The sequence below is a fragment of the Amyelois transitella genome, chromosome 10 (genome assembly GCF_032362555.1).
Source record: "Amyelois transitella isolate CPQ chromosome 10, ilAmyTran1.1, whole genome shotgun sequence".
NCBI classification, from domain to species: Eukaryota; Metazoa; Arthropoda; class Insecta; order Lepidoptera; family Pyralidae; genus Amyelois; species Amyelois transitella.
Window position 1 is genome coordinate 8,495,265 of NC_083513.1, and position 18,501 is coordinate 8,513,765.

General features: G+C 34.6%; 1 protein-coding gene across 2 annotated transcripts in view; it reads left to right on the plus strand.

Moving 5' to 3' along the window:
* The window catches only part of LOC106137767 (cuticlin-1), an 82,517-nt gene that overhangs the window by 25,468 nt on the left and 38,548 nt on the right, over positions 1-18,501 (plus strand). For both annotated transcript variants that reach the window (XM_060946347.1, XM_060946348.1), the window contains exon 3: positions 7,124-7,199. In XM_060946347.1, the coding sequence (XP_060802330.1) occupies positions 7,124-7,199 (76 nt within the window). The remainder of the gene's footprint in view (positions 1-7,123; positions 7,200-18,501) is intronic.

Here is an 18,501-nt window from a genome sequence, read left to right on the forward strand (position 1 = left end):
ACTCCAAATCAAAATATCTTCAGAGAGAGCGCAGATCCAGATAAAATATAAAGTACTAAATGTACATGCACTAAAGGTAACATGCAGTTATAATAAAAGCGATTTAGAATAAAAATCAAATTACAAATTGAATCATCAAAGACGTTGTATGGCTGTAATTTGACATGATTTTACAAATCACAAAGATGACCATTATCTTTTTAGTAATGGAAGCTAAAGACAGAGTTGAACTACTGTCAGAAACTATTTTCCAAATCGATCACAGTTATTTACACGGTGTCCATTTTTAAAATTGTATAGTACCATTTTTCAACACTAAGAAGGGTGCTTGCAACATTGAAAGAGTGGAATAACATACAATTTTGAAAACGGACCTAATGTAAAAATGATTGAACCCTGGTGGTCGGCGCCCGAAGCTCAAAGGCTACGTTTCAAAATGACGATTGTACAGAAGATGGCTCATAGTGATGATCCTTTTGATATAAATAAATAAATACGGGACAAATTACACAGATTAAGTTAGCCTCGAAGTAAGTTCGAGACTCGTGTTACGAGATACTAACTCAACGAAACTATATTTTATAATAAATACTTATATAGATAAACATTCAAGACCCAGGCCAATCAGAAAAAAATTCTTTTCTCATCATTCCCTGACCGGGATTCGAACCCGGGACCTCCGGTGTCACAGACAAGCGTACTACCGCTGCGCCACAGAGGCCGTCATATAAATCCAGTACTTAATCCTGAAACTCCAATTTCATGTAAGAATAACAAACATGTTGTCGCGCTTTGATTTGTATCAAGTTGTAGCTTATTTTCTCAGAGAAATTAGCTTGATAACTTCTTTATACCTTATTCTTTGGGTTACACCTATTGTTTCTCTTATCCTAGGTACATACTATGTAGTGTAAGAATAGTGAGCTTAAAATCCTCTACTCGTAGCGTAATATAATTCCGGTAAAATTACTATTTTGTTTAATAAATGAGATTGTGATTTGAAGATAAGATAAGAAAGATAGATTTATCTTTATTTAAACAAAATCAGAATGGGTATAGAATTTTAGTAAACTTTAAAATTGGAAATTTAAACAAATCAACATAATAAGCATTTATAAGTAAAGAATTGAGAATTTTACACTTCTCCAATGACTAGAGTCAGCTCTTACAATTAGAGGAATAAAAGTTTTTATTTATGTCTTTCCGCTAAAGATATCTGTAGTATCTTTAGTTTTAAACCACATAGCGATAAGGTTGTCTCTTTGCCCTCAAAACTGATAAACAATAATTTATCTGAGCAGGCTTATGGGCGGTTATTAAGGGGTGTTCACATTCGCGGGAAGTCGAAGGAATGTGACTCATTCCACTTGCCGCTAGGCTGTCAAATACACGTGTATTATCCCCACTTAAAATGTTTCTAAATACTGTATCTATGCTTAATGCTTGCGTGTTTGTTATTACAGTTGTAATTAAATAAGTTTCCTAAAGTGTGCGGTTCCTGTCCTAGAAAATATCATGTAAGTTGGATATAAGGAATAAAACAGCTTTTTTTAAAAATACTTTACGACAAATAGTCGAATTTTCGCAAATAAAGCAGAGATATCTTCAATTCATCTTGATAGGGAATAGAGTGAAGTTGTTTTTTTTTAATTCATTTAATCTATAATATCTATACTTATAATAAAATAGTAAAATTATCTCTCCTCCTAGACTACTCGAGGAAAATGGCAAATTTCAAATCACTATCAGTTAATCAGCATGTTCTATTCTATGTTTATTCGTGAAACTCAACAAACTGCTACTTAAACATTGAAATGAGAAGAGAAAATGAATCGGCTACTGTATTAGGGGAAATCGCCTCGGTATTTGTCTAATCGAGCGAGATACCGCATGTTTGAAGACACGCGATGCACACTTTCTTCGAGAGATGCACTCCATTGGTCGTATATCTTATCGGTTTATAATATACTAGATTTTGCCGGAGACTTCGCTTATGTGGGATTTCCCCAAAGTTTTACCCTGATGGAGTTTACGTACTATGGAAATTTATGTCAGCTTATCATTATGTAAAAAAAATGTAGTTTAAATTTTAAAAGCTATAAATGAAAATGTGCTACGGTAAAAAGCCATACCTATTTAAAATTTTGAATTGATCTTCGATTCTCCTCATTATTTTGTCTTTTTTGAAAAATTAAGCTCTTTACATCACGTCACTTGACTAAAAAGTCATCTAACGAGGAAACTCCTAGAATTGTGATAATTAGGATAGGTAAGTAATGAGGCTCCTAGCTTAGGTAATACTTAGCTCACCCCTAATGTGAGTTAGTGACTCGGTAGTGAAAACGATCACAAATCTTCCATTCTGTTGTAAATTTTCAAAACAGCCAATTTGTAATTCTTCAACAATTTTAGGACTTTCAGAAGCAGCACGCCATTCATAATTATTTGCGCAGTTAACAACTCCAAACCGTTAATATCTCGCATGTCTGCTGTCTGTCTGTTTGCAAACTACTATATTTGACGCAACCAATAGTTACTTTAACGGCCACATACCGCGGAAGGCAGACATAGACTTGTATTAGACTGAGTAATAATTGATATTTGCAGGACGATATAATGTTGAAAAATGTCATGACAGATGGGATTAGTAAGGCTATATGTAAGATCCGGATCCGGATTATTGCACCATAAGAGTAAAACATACAAAACGGCACAAAATAGAAAGAGATGGTACAAAGGCGGACTTATCCCTAATGCAATCTCTTCCAGGCAACCTTTGGGTGGAAGGAAACCGAACAGGAGACTTTATAATAGGCGTAGAAATCTAATTCTACGGTACCGAAGCGATATATGCATGCATACGGAGCAAACTATACTGCAGCATGTTCATATATCTATAGATCTCTAAATCTAAATTATGGACGAATGCACATTCTCTACATTAAAAAAAATATAAATTAACATTAATATAAATTACAACGGAATAGTTTTAAAATAAAATTAAAAGTATCATACCCAGTCATTTCGCACGCTCCAAATAGCTCACATAGTTTAATTTTCGCACTTAGTAAGCACAGACGGTAATACAAAACTCATGTTTAACATTAGTGTGGGTGAGGTGTAGTCAGTTTATTGAGTTGTCACCCCACTTTTAGGGTCACTTGAAGTAATACATCATGAAAGTTGGCAACTCTTTTCCTGTCATTAAATTTTTACACCCTAGTTTCCATTTGAGTGCAGACGCAGACATTGTGAGCACTTCCTTATTATTTGGACTTAGATTGTATTTACTAGATTTGAGTGTATTAGTAGCATTTTCCTACACGTTGATGACTAATGTAATATGATTTATTTTTTAAGTATTTTTTATTTTAAAAAATGAGAAAGTTTTGTTTAATCTATCATTTCTATTTTTTTAGCATATTTTGATTTGGATATAATTATGCCTTATGGTATTTAATACGAATTGTATTTGTACATACATACATACATATAGTCACGTCTATATCCCTTACGGGGTAGGCAGAGCCAATAGTCCCGAAAAGACTGAATGGCCACGTTCAGCTGCTCGGCTTAATGATGGAATTGAGATCCAAATAGTGACAGGTTGCTAGCCCATCGCCTAAAAAAAAGGATCGCAATTTCATAAGCCTATCCCTTAGTCGCCTTTTACGACATCCGTGGGAAAGAGATGGAGTGGTCCTATTCTTTTTTGTATTGGTGCCGGGAACCACACGGCATTTGTATTTTTGTATTTGTAAATTAGCTATATATTTGTAATATAGCTTTTATGTTACAAATAATGATGAAAACTATAATACACACCCGGCCCTATACCCTTATAAAAGTTTTAAAGTGCCGTTTCTAACTATAATTCTACGATTACAAAATTAGAGATATAAAAATTTTCACATCATCATCAAAATTATCCCAATTGAGATTAAGAATTAATCTAATTGACATGATATACAGATTTCTGTGAGTCGAACAGAATTTCACACTATCTTATAATTCTGCTCTTGATCATACCTAAGTGGTCTTTTATAACTGGGTTATAAACGATACGTTTAATAGCTAGTAATGAATATTGTATGCAATATAACTTGAACTTATCTATAATATTATAAATACGAATGTATGTATAGATGTTTGTAACTCTTTAACGCAAATACTGCTGAACCGATTACGCTGAAATTTCGTAGGATTCCACGCGGACAAATTCGCGGATGGCCGGCCCTTAGTTGGGTATATAAATATAAAGTAATAATGGTATATTAACTTATGTCTAATCCGCAATGGATATAGACGTATATTATGCATGTATGTATAAATTAACTTATAAACTTTATTTACTCTTTAACTTAGATATTATTATGGTTCAGGATTGTACTGATGTACTTAAAATATGTTTGATCCTATGGAACATATAAGAATATATCCCTTGCCATTATTTCATGGCATTAGTCTTGGTTGATCGTATCTTGATCAAATTAAGGACGTCCTGGTGAAGGGTCAGGTCAAAAGTACCCGAAACCGCCTATCTTGCATGAAGAGATGCATGATTATGAATGTGGATGAAGCGAAGGAAGTATGCAGAGATCGTGGTAAGTGAAAAGAGGTAGTCTTTGCCTACCCCTCCGGGAAAGAGGCGTGATTTTATGTATGTACGTAGTCTTGGTTGCGTCACGTCCAATAATCTTATGGTGATGAAACCTGCACATTCATGGGCCTGAATGTGCAACCACAATTTGATATTGTTTAGATTTCCCGTATGGTTGGAAGGTTATCCACTCCAGAATTGTGGTCAAAGGCAGACCCCCAGCTTCTATTTAGAGAGGTGAATACGCAACCGGGACTTACGCTAGGTGTATGGTGATTAGTTAGCAGCTTAAAGTCAGAATCATGATCAGGCGGATATTATTATTAGCTATAGTCTAATTAAAAAAAAAACTCTTATTTTCATACTTTAGGTACGCTTGTGCAGAGATCGCCCGCTAAGCGTTGCGAAGTTCACCATAAAATTAAATGTTGTTACGGCAATTTGTAATAATGGTAATGTCCAATTATTCATAAATAGCTTATAAATTGTTACCATTGACAACTGTTCCGATAATGGTTCGCGCAAATTAATTTATTATGGCTGTGTCGAAGCAATTTGACTGATTTAATTGACTGTAAGTGTTATAATTAATCTGCAAAATAACTAATTTATATGTCGGCCGTGTGAAATCATGATAATTGTGGGGGTCACCTCTAAATCCCTGCGGGGTAGACAGAGCATGTAAAGACCGAAAGGCGTGATGGAATTGAGATTCAAATTGTAACACGTGGCTAGTCCATCGCCTTCAAGAAGAATACATAATACAAACATATGGTCACGTTTATGTCCCTTGCGGGGTAGACAGAGCCAACAGTCTTGACAAGACTGAATGGCCACGTTCAGCTATTTGGCTTAATGATAGAATTGAGATTCAAATAGTGACAGGTTGCTAGCCCATCGCCTAAAAAAGAATACCAAGTTTTAAAGCCTATCCCTACACTAAGAATCCTAAGTTTATTTGCGTATCCTTTAGTCGCCTTATTCTAAAGTGCCCGGCAACCACACGGCATATGGCGGCATTGACCGTGATCATTTTCGCGGAGAGAAAGCAAATCTTTGAGCGGGTAAGGTCAGTAGCCCAGTTAAAAGTAATATAGACTTAGTATAGCTCCAGAAATATAGCATCTGTAGCGTTCTTTTATTATAAGAGTGCGAATAAAAAAAGTGTAGTGTTCGTATAAAATTAAAACTTTAAAAATTTTTCCTGTTGTAGGTATTTTAATAATTAAAGTTGAATCACCTTTGTAAATTACATCACAATGTTGTTAAAAAAAGAAGACGTTACGATTATAATGCTTATACCGCATTAGAATCTATTCTATTATATTTTTTCCCAAAATTATTATTATTCACTTCCGTCTTTAATATTGAAAAAAAATATGTTAAGCTATACGATAAAAATGTAACAATGTCTGGATAATCCACCTACCAAATATTAAAAAGCAGTTTCATTTAATTTTAAGTTTTCTTAATATATATTATTTCAGCAGTGGCTTACAAGCTCAATGTAGTGCGTCACAAGTGACAAGAAACTAGTTTATCAAAGATATTTATTCACATATTTTCACTTATGTAAATGCGATAAATTTTCTTACGCGTACATTTGAAGTCCGGTTAGCAATGCAGTCTGAAAATAACGATCTTGATTTGTTGCATAACTGTGCATCCGCAATATTAAACAATCAATAACAATTGTCGTGTTCCCTGCACGGTTTGCAAAAGAATAAGACCATTCCATCTCTTTCTCATGAATGTCGTAAAAGGCGACTAAGGTCGACTAAAAGCTTATTAACATGAATTCCTCTTTAAAGCGACGGGCTCCTCTCTAGAAAGGTGAGGACCTAACCGGGACTAACGCCAGAAGGAGGAAGAAGAGGCATTATTAGAGAACTGGCTTGCTCCACTCTAGACATCATCTTGCTTATGGTCAATATTATTGCAGACAAATATGCAATAATTAATTTACCACCTAAACAGGCGAAATGGATGACTGGCCTAAATGGCGCCATTCTAGAATCCTGGGTTTTATTTTTACCACCCGTGGGTGGAACTCAGAATTCATAGTTTATCTTCCATTGGTGTTCCGTTTGCGTTAGTTCTCACGACGTAAACCAAAGTTTTATTACCTGTTCTGTTAATTATAAAAACACTAGAGCCCGCCCGCGACTTCGTACGCGTGGAATCAATCCCGCGGAAACTCCGGGATTAGCCTATATGTTATTCTGGATCTTCAGCTACTTACATACGAAATTTCATCGTCATCAGTTCAGTAGTTTTTGCGTGAAAGAGTGACAAACATCCATACTGACATCCTGACATACTCGTATTCACAAACTTTCGCATTTATAATATTAGTAGGATTCTTTTTACGTCATAACTTTGGTAGTTTAATTGAGATTGCAAATTTATTTATACACTTACTTGCAAAACTTAGCACCTAACGATGTCTAGCACTAAAGTATCTTAAAACTGTATTATTCAATAAAGTAATTATAATATTATCTTTTACCTTTTTATTTTCAGGTCCAAAATGGCATCGGATATCGCGTCACATTTACCAAGGACAACGTTCATTTGGATAATATTAGCTTTAATAAGCGTAAGTACTACTTTTATCTAACCTTTTCAAAAATAATGTTTTGTTTTTCCACGTATCTTTGAAACAAGCAGAATGTTAAAAATGTCTTGTTTTTTTTTATTCGTATGTAACAGATTCTAAGCGGCGAAATAGGATGAAAACATAATTTTAGAAATGGCAATAATATTTATTCAGCGAGGTGCTATCGTACAAACAGATAGAAAAAGATTTATTTTAGTCTTATGATTGGGATTTAAAATAATGGTAGTTACCTACCTAAATGATTTTAAACTATATATCATTTTTTTTCCTTTCCTGTTGCAAATTCCCTGAAACATTTATCACTTTTTTAAACTCAATTCCAATTTTCAACAAACAAATATTTCTTACAGCATAACTGGCCGGTAATTACAAAGAACTATATTTGAACGTAAAAATCGAATGCCACTGATCTCCGTTATCGATAAAAAGGCGACCTAGAACATCGAGTAGGTAAGCAGAATTACACCGTCCTTGGCGAGGTCGGAAAGCAATACTGCTAACTGTAGTGGTCACCTGATCCGTGGGGCGGTCTTATGAGCGGTGGTATTTCTCGTTTGGACGTGTAATAGTCTGAGTATCCGCTCCATTTGAGTTGGTACTGCGTCCGGTGGCACACATAGCGAACATATCGCACGCCGCAACTGGACCGCGTTTGCAAAAACAAACGGATAGTGTGTACGTACAGTCCGTAGGAAAAGTTTATAATTACAATATATCCGGTTTTGAGTGTTTATAAAATCAGATTGATTATTTAAAGTTTAAATTTTTTTAATGAAAGGCGTCTGGTATACATATCATAACTTCTACTTTAATCTACACTAATATTATAAAGAGGAAAACTTTGTTTGTTTGTTTGTTTGGTTGTAATGAATAGGCTCAAAAAATACTGGACCGATTTTAAAAATTTTTTCACCATTCGAAAGCTACACTATCTACGAGTAACATAGACTATATTTTATTTTGGAAAAAAATAGGGTTCCGTAATATATTTGGATTTTTCGGACACAAACTGAAAAAAATCAACCAAAAAGTTACTTATTTTGCGTACGCTGCCTAAACTACAAAAGATAGAACCATAAAATATTTTAATTAACTGTAGATCTTATAAATATCTACAAAAAAGTCCGCGACACACTATACCTATCTATGTCGAGTGAGGCACAACAACCACATTTTTATTTAAAAATCTTGAATTTTTTTTGGTCTACATTTAAACGCGTTTTTTTTACTCATGCTATTCTATTAATCCTTATCAAAATAAATAATTTCATCAATAAGTACAGTTTATGTAGATAATATTTGGTCTTTGAATGATTAAAATTGGACGTATGGTTTTGAAGTTGTGGTAAAATTAAAATATTACGATTTCTGCTGCACGGCCCGTTGCGAAGTGAGCAAGACTTAGTTAGCCGCTTTGCGGGCGGTCCTTTAGTTAGTTCTAATAGATGTTTAGTATCGGTTGTGCATCCGTGCGAAGCCGGGGCGGGTCGCTAGTCCTAAATATTTCAATAAAACACATTTTTGAGCGCTTTTTTTATGGAAACTTTTCTTGTTAATTGTACCTAAAGCGTAAGCTTTCTTGACAGTGCAGTGCAAGATTCTTTTTTATTCTACAAATCACTCATTCAGATACTCCAAAGTCAATCCCGTCTTTATGGTCACGAGATTGATAGAGCCAACAATCTCGACAAGACTCGAAGACTACGTTCAGCTGAATGAGTGTTGTCTGCAAGGCTAAATTTTCAAACAATAAAGTTTCAGATTAATTTCCAAATAATACATTAGATAAACATGAATCATAATATTATTTGTCTAACGATTATATTTTAATACGTCACTTAATAAAGTTAATGAAAGATAGAATGACACGCCTTTTACAATAAGCAAGTACTGTTCAAAATTGTTTCTGCCGTATTAACACAAATCTTATTGCCAATACCAAACGAAGGACCATAACTCTTCCAATTTGTCACGATTAGCGAAAGAAAATTGTAGGTAATTACCGTAGTAATTGAGCTGATGGTATGTGTCATACAATGGTGGAGGCTTCCCAGGACTTTCACAAACCATTACGCGTTATAGGATGGACTTAGGAACTTAGGCTATTGGACAGGGCTGATGGCTTGACGTGTAAATCTAGACACGGAAATAGCTGGAGACTATTTAAGCTACCCATAATTTCCTTAGATGTTTTTATTTGTGTAACATTATTGCTGGTAATATATTGTGCTAGTAGTTTTAAACTAAGCGGTTTTCCTTAGTTCTATTTATGTTCTGATGTTCAATGTATTGGTTTTGGACTAATCATAGAATGTAGGATGTCTGAGTTAATGGTGATTTTTTTTTCGATAACTTTAAATACAAATAAAAATAAAAATTAATAAAATCTAAAACTTTATCTAAACGAAAAATTAAAAATAAATTTCAAATATTTGCACAGCATGCAAAGTTTTATTTCTTTAGTCATTTTGAGTTTTATAGTTAATATTTGAGATTTGAATAAATGATTGGATTGAGATTTACCTAAATTTAAATTTTCCACGATATGTAACTGAAAATTGAAATTGGCATTCAACTTTTGCATGCCGTGAATTCGACGTTTAGTAACTCACTCGATTATTTTTATTCAATTACAAAAAATCAGTCGTTGTACCATTTTGTAGCATTTAATAAAACAAAAAGTCACAAACTTTGTACGAATTATCAACGAAATCATGTTCAAAGTAAACACACGCAGCCCTACAGAAGAAACTGTACCGAAGAAAACCAAAGGTCGTATTATGGAGGTAATTTTGCGGTAGTTGTTACTGATAGTACAATTTTGATTGCGTCCTTATCCACGTTTGCCATCTCTACAGCCGTTATTGACGAGCCCTGTGCCCGGAAAAGCAAATGGGATGTGAAAAATTTACACAATCATGGAATTGATAATGCGTGGAATAATCAGAGAAGTAACTTTCTTATTAATAATTATAACCTATTGTATGTAGTTATTTTTTGACTTACGTTATTTGGAACACATGGGGATTATAATTTTGGTTGGAAATGAATTAATTTCCAACCAAAATTATAATTTAACCCAAAATTTTGGGTCCGATCAAAATGCATAAATATAAAAATTTAGACAAGTCACTTGCTCGGCACTCAAAATAAATAGAAAATCATAGAGAACCATATTGATCGATGTAGCTATGATCTTTCTAACTCACCAGTAAGATACTGAAGATCAATACTAGATAATTGCAAGTCATTTCCAAATATTCAGGCACAATCAAACCTCGTGTGAATAGAGAATTCGAAATTAAATTACATTCATACAAAAAGTGAATGCATTTAATTTATTTTCCAATCCACACGTTCGATTGTAGAAACGTTTATTTGAAGTATATATTGGTCAGTATCACGACGTTATATTACAGAAGCTCAATGAAAACAAAAGTGTTTAATGTTCTGTCAATATATCTTAGAAAATGTTTCGATCTCCCAGAAGCAATGAGAGAGTTCATTATAATTAACAAAGTAATCACACTTAGTATCTAAAGTCAAATTCAGTTGATTAATGAATGAAAATCTGAAGGTAAGAAATTTAACGGAGTCTATAACGAAGTAATTAAGGATATGATTTATTATTGTGCTGAATTAAGTTGAGAATATGAGAACAATTTACTTTTTGATAGCAGAGTTGATGAAGTTGCAAAAAGTGGGAAACTTTCTGATAGTTATTGTTAACTAAGTAATCGATATATGACCATGTTTAGACAGAGACTTTTGTTGAAGGCGGTGGTGTACGAAATAAAATACGTTTTGCTGAGCATACAAACATACATATAATTATGTCTATATGTCTTGTTGGGTAGAGAACCACACGGCACGTTTTGCTGAATAAATGTAATTTGTAATTGTAATTGTAATTTTGAAAAACAAAATGATAACTTTATTATGTGAAGCTTCCAAGGACAAGATATACAAATGATCTGCGGTGTAAGTCATTGCATTTTCATGAATAATACATATCAGTTGACCCCAACAATAAGATATGTGGTTACGTGCGCCGAATGATGAGGTCCTAACGGTCTCAAATTTGCCCATCAACAGGTCCTGATGAATATTCAGATGACGATGACGATCTGGCGAAGAATGCTAACGGTCGGTATACTTCGTCAATGATCATCGACAGTTTCAGCCAATGAAAGTAAACGATATCCGGTTTATTTGCATTAGAATTGAAATCTATGTTTAAATTAAAGCCTTAAAAGAGACTATTATTGCGAGGAGAATATAAGTTGTGCCAATCTTAATTATGCTCCTGGAATTATAGTCGGAAATCATAAGTTTCTGTTTGTGATCAATATTGTTTATTTTACGTACAATCTACAGAGAAATTTATTGTTGGAGGGTCAAGTCTATCTGCTAAATAGATTTCTTTTTCTAAGACCCTTGCAGATTTATCTTGCTTCTCTTTTTGTACTACCTTCAGCCCAAATCATTTCAGTTTCTAAAATAAGCTGATGTTCGAAATAATATTAAGTAAATCCCTGACATAAACTAAACCTTTTAACTAAATATTATATCTTTAAAATTACGTTAGTTAAAGTAAGAAATTTCTATTGAAATAAGTAGTACCTTTGTACTACAATTGATGGTTGGACCGATATGTCCCATCTTTTCATTTTTATTTTTATTTACCCATATCTTTAGGTTTTTCATTCAAGGCTAGCACCATCTAGGTAGTGGCGAGGTACATCCTTCTAAAACCTAATGCGGAAGGCCTCTTTGGTTAGCGTCTGACTGGCCACATGAGCGATAGTGTGTTGTTTTTCTTTTTAAGAACATTATGTCAAAATCTCTTATGTCGGAATCTTCCGAATTTTTCTCTTCTCCGTTCTTTTAATTGATCTTCGACTGGAACTGTTAATTTATGAGTTTTATTTAGTCGTTAGTCATTATACTACTTCGATTTGTGAAGTGAACATACAGACATTTGGTGTAATCAGTATTATTCAAGGACTTTATAATAGCCGGCCGGCAGAACTTAGAAGCCTCCCAGAGCCCTGGTCAGCCTCACTGCGAGGATTTCTCCTGCACGGTGGATGTTGGTGAGTACTTTTAAACTGCCTAGTTTACGGTCGACTAGCCTTGAATAATATCATAATTTTCCGTTTCCTTTTTCTCATACTTTTCTTTTCGGTTACGCTCCCCGCAGGATAGGCCCTATTTACACGGGCTATCCATTACTTAATTTGGTCCATTCGAGTACGGATACGAACTGGTTTAGGTCAATCTTTTGAAATATAGTGCGTAACTATAATTGGCACGTAAATTCCTTAGGGCGACCGCCATTTTGTTTTCCAAAGAAAGTGCATAATTATTAGCATTTTCTCATTTTTAATACTATTCCATCTTTATTTAATATTATATTATTAGGAGAATTTATACGTATTAGGTAGGAAATACCTAGTTGAGTATTCGTGCGTAATTATTGGTACGGAAATTCAACAAAGGGATTTCACCTGTCGCCATATTATAAAATTTGTCATAATTGCATAATTTTTAGCATTTCCCCTTAACGTTATTTTCGGTTTTCTGATATTGTTTCATACCGAAATAATCAATAATAATTATTTATTGGTTTTGTGAAATACCACAAGACTTCATTTATTTCATTTCTATCTCCATAATGGCTTTATCCGATGTAATGGAGAATAATCCCGAGATTTCCCTTTTGAATTCTAAAAAACAAATGCTTTTTTCCCGTATTAGTGATATATTTGAACTTTCAAAGAAGGTTACTAGTTACACATTAAAATCCTGTGAAAGTTTCATGGCCACGTCGGAGACAATTGACGATTTGCGTGGTAATTTTGAAAAAATAATTGATAAACTTAATTTGCTTATGCTGGAAGAAAACCCTAAATTTGTTCCTAATTATCAAGAGTTGGCTGTCTTTGACGATTTGTACTGTCGTATCAAACGTGTTCGTAATAACGTAAATGACGAAGTCAAGGTCAAGGAGCCCACGATATCAAAATGTAACCACAAAACTCATATTAAACTTCCTGCCGTTGAGATCCCTAGTTTCGATGGACGTACTGAGAACTGGCCTATTTTTTATGAGTCATTCAAATCTAGCATACATAATAATACTCAATTGTCAGATTCTCAGCGGGTGCAATATTTAATAGGTAAATTAACGCACAACGCCCTCAAGATCACGGCCGGAATCGTACCTACTGGCGAAACCTATAGAATAATATGGGATAGCTTAGTTAAACGATACCAAGATAAACGCACACTAGGTGCACATTATTTGTCTAATATTTTTGATTTGAAAAATACTTCTTATACTGCACAGAGCTTAGAGATATTCATTGAGAAATACTCTGCTTCTATTTTAGCATTAAAACAGTTAGGGATTTCGGAATTGTCTGATTTTATTTTCCTTAATTGTGCATTACGTAATTTAGACACTCGATCTGTACAAGCTTTCGAGTTATCGGTACGTGAGAAAGAAATACCGTCCTCTGACGACTTAATTACATTTATTCGTGATCAAGTTAAAATATTACAACGTTCAAATAATTTAAGCTCTAAAATTTCGAACGCCAATAAAACTCTTTCTCATTCGTCTAATAATTCGCGTAAGAACAATACGTACACGTTGTTGTCTAATAGTGGTAACGCTGTTGATTTCGTGTCACTTGAGAAATGCCCTTGTTGTCATGGCAATAAGCATGCGTTGTATCACTGTTCATCTTTCCGCAATTTAGATTCACCTAAAAGTAGATATGATTTTATTAAATCTAAGAACGGTTGTGTTAACTGTTGTGGATTAAACCACACTGTTTCCAATTGTAATTCGTCAGCTGTTTGCGGATTATGTAACAAGCGACACCATACTTTGTTGCATTTCGATAGAGTACATAATTCTGAGCAAAATGCTATTAAAAGCAAAACTCATTTCCAAACTTCGCAAGTCGGTAAAACTGATTCTTCATCTCGAGTCAAGTGCGCGTGCACTAGTCAGCGGAACGCTTGTCAGGTCGTAGAGAATGTTTCGAACCTGAGTATGAACTCCGCCAGTGGCGCGCAGAACCCGCCGTATCAACCCGCCCCTGTGACGTCATCTTTGTTTACCGATGCCGCCTCGATGTCTTTTAATGCTAAAGTGCATTCGAGCGCTATTTTGCTAGCTACGGCACAGGTCTACGCCAAGGGTAGGGATGCGAGTAAGATGTTGATTCGTTGCTTGATTGATAATGCTTCAATGAATAACCTTATAACAATCGACACTTGCAAATTATTAAACTTACCAATAATTCCATTAAGTAATTCTTTTGTTAAGGGAATTGGTATGTCAACACGTCCTATTCATGGGCATGTTGTTTTAAATATAGAGTCTCGTGTAGACAGCAAACAGTCATACCGAATTAGTGCATTAGTGGTTGATTGTCTAACGGATGAATTGCCATCCTGTTTTATTGATAAATCTGATTTTACTCATTTAGAAAAAATTTGTTTGGCTGACCTTACCTGGAACATTCCCGGGGATATACACTTAATCCTTGGCGCTCAGCTATTCCCCTATATTTACCTAGGTGACAGAGTTGAATCAGGCACTAGCGCACCACCCGCTGTATTGACAACCTTTGGTTATGTTTTGATGGGTGATGTACCCAAAACATCCTCTGTTCCTCCGTTCACTGGGTTCACTCTAAACGATGTCCTTCAGAAATTCTGGGAGTTAGAGGAGATACCGCAGATGAAATATTTAAGTCCGGAAGAAACAGAATGTGAGAATTTATTCACATCTTCAGTGTCACGTGACAAGTGTGGTCGCTATTCCGTTTCTCTGCCGTTCTGTCGCACGCCTTCAGAATTAGGTAACTCAAGGGCTATTGCTCTTCGTCGATTTATGGCTTTAGAGCGAAAATTTAAACATACTCCCGGGTTGAGGGAAAATTACAATTCTGTAATTCATGATTACATCAATAATGATTATTTATCTGAAGTTCCCCAATCTTCTTTAAATGTTGAGGGCTATTACATTCCTCACCACGCAGTTATTCGGGCAGACAAGCCTATGCCTCGTATCGTTTTAGATCCAACCGTTAAAACGCATACTGGTCTTTCTCTGAATGATATCCTTTACGTTGGCCCTAATTTGCAGGCGGACTTATTTTTACTACTTATTGATTTTCGATTGTTTCCAATAGCTATGACGGCTGATGTGAAACAAATGTATTTACAAATTAAAAATCCCGAAAATGATCGGAAATATTGGCGTATTTTGTTTCGATTCAATGAAAACGAACCTACTCATACTTTTCAATTCAGTCCTTTACCTTTTGGACTTAAGTCAAGCCTTTATCTTACTATGAGAACTGTTAAACAGTTAGCTGAGGGTACGTCTCATGAGTTACCTGAAGCAGTCGCTGCTTCTAAGAGTAGGCTTCATATAGACGATTTTGTTTATTCAGTGCCTAATGATAAAATTGTAGTTTCTTTGTCCAAACAATTGGTTTCCCTATTTAAGGCAGGATCTTTCGACCTTTTCAAGTCGACTAGCAACTCTTCTGAGCTGTTGTCCCACTTACTCCAGTTTCACCAAAGTACGGTGAATATTTCTAAAGACGGGAATTTTTCCAAGGTGTTAGGTCTCGCGTGGAAGCCTGGTGATGACAAGTTGTTTGTTACTGTTTGCGATGTACATGATAAATGTACTAAGAGGAATATCCTCTCTATAGTAGCTTGCTCATTCGATGTTCAAGGTGTAAATGCCCCAGTCATTCCATATGCTGAATTATTGCTTTCCAATAGCTTGTGGTGGAATTACCTTCCATGGTTTATCAACCCACCAAATATGCATTCTTTACCTGAACTCAAAGTCAATGTTTTAACTTATCAAAATGAATCGCTCGTATTATATAAGTTCTCTAAACGTTTTTCTTCCTGGGAGAAACTTTTGCGTACTACGTTTTATATATTGCGTTTCAAAAAGAAGGTGTCAGTTATAAATATTAAGGCACATTTAATATGCGAAATACTTTTACTACGTGTCGTTCACAGTGTACATTTCCATAAGCATATAAAGTTAATCAAAGCTGATAAACTTCTTAGTTTCGGTTTAATTATTTACATTCTAAAACTAAAGTTCGGGATATTAGATGCTAGAACTGTCGTAAGATTTAAACTTAAAAAGAGTAATACTTATTTATTGTATATTATATTCGGGTCTCATCTCATTCACTTCGTTCCATTTACTTGGCCTATAGGTTTAATCACAAAAGTATATCCGGGCAATGATGGAATTGTCAGAGTTGCCTTAGTTAAAACAAAATACGGTGTATATAAAAGACCGGTTGTTAAATTATATCCTTTACCAACTCAATAAATCACTTCAAATACATTTACATTATACTTTCATTTTAAATTACGTTAATGGTTTAATTGTCTCTTGGTTTAGCCACGTTCTCTCCTAACATATATTTCAATAATTAATACCTATAATCGAAATTAATTTTCTTTGAAAGTTCTTTGAACTTCCAAGCCGGGGAGAATGGTTGGACCGATATGTCCCATCTTTTCATTTTTATTTTTATTTACCCATATCTTTAGGTTTTTCATTCAAGGCTAGCACCATCTAGGTAGTGGCGAGGTACCTCCTTCTAAAACCTAATGCGGAAGGCCTCTTTGGTTAGCGTCTGACTGGCCACATGAGCGATAGTGTGTTGTTTTTCTTTTTAAGAACATTATGTCAAAATCTCTTATGTCGGAATCTTCCGAATTTTTCTCTTCTCCGTTCTTTTAATTGATCTTCGACTGGAACTGTTAATTTATGAGTTTTATTTAGTCGTTAGTCATTATACTACTTCGATTTGTGAAGTGAACATACAGACATTTGGTGTAATCAGTATTATTCAAGGACTTTATAATAGCCGGCCGGCAGAACTTAGAAGCCTCCCAGAGCCCTGGTCAGCCTCACTGCGAGGATTTCTCCTGCACGGTGGATGTTGGTGAGTACTTTTAAACTGCCTAGTTTACGGTCGACTAGCCTTGAATAATATCATAATTTTCCGTTTCCTTTTTCTCATACTTTTCTTTTCGGTTACGCTCCCCGCAGGATAGGCCCTATTTACACGGGCTATCCAATTGACATAAATAAATAAATACCTAAGTTAATACACTTTTTTGAATATTATGTATCACTTTGTAATAAAATTGTAATCAAAAAGATTTTGATTATTCCAAAAGGCGGTACTATTTCAATCTTTTCCAGTCTACTCGTTAAACATCCTTAATTAAGTTCTTAACTTCTGAATAAACTTCTGAATAACAACTTCTGAATCAAGTACCTAGTTTGAGTTTACGATCTTGCTGATCTGCATTACAACTGACGTAACACAACTTGTAAGTTTTCTCAAAGACCAGTCTTGTATGATTTCGCAGCTGCAAAAGCCGTAAAATTTCTAGTCTAACTTAATTGTTTATGCTTTCCTTTAACTGTGATGTTATCATACGCCTGGTTTGCGGCCTGCCTTTACGACAACTGTGTTTATCGCGTGTTATTTATCTTGAGATAAGAAAATCCGTTCATCAAGTACTAAAAAGGGTTAATTTTTAATTTTAATGAGCTGTGAAGAGGTTTTATCTTGAGCGCTAAATTATGGTTACTGTTTAAATTGTTTGTGAATTAGATTTATAATTAGTTTAGCACTAGTTGTTAACTATACACCTACGAGTATATTTGTTTAAAACTTGGTACTTACATCAACGCGACATTATAGAAGATATGAACTGGAACTTAGGTTTGGTTCTGGTCTAGTCTTTGGGTTCCGCTGTATAAAAAATCTAACTAAATTTTAAGGCCCCTTACTTTAAATATGATAATTTTATCAATATAGCACCCTTTCACTTTTTGAATCTCAATTCTATTATTAAGCCAAACAGCTGAATGTGGCTTATCTCTCTTTTGAAGACTGTTGGCTCTATATACCCCACAAGGGATATAGACGTGATTATATGTATGTATGTATTTTATCATCACCTTAGACTGACATTCTATAAGGTCCACACTTGACATTAGATAATACCATGATTCTAACAATCTCGTTAGCATGTTGATTACCACTACTCGTAAGTTAACTAAGCTATCATTAGATCTTAACCAATGACTACTGATATTCACACGTATTAATTGACACTGGTGTCAGATAGTAAATGCTGTTTAACTGTTATATTATATTTTCTTAAATGAAATAAACAGATTTTTTTGTTTTTCGTT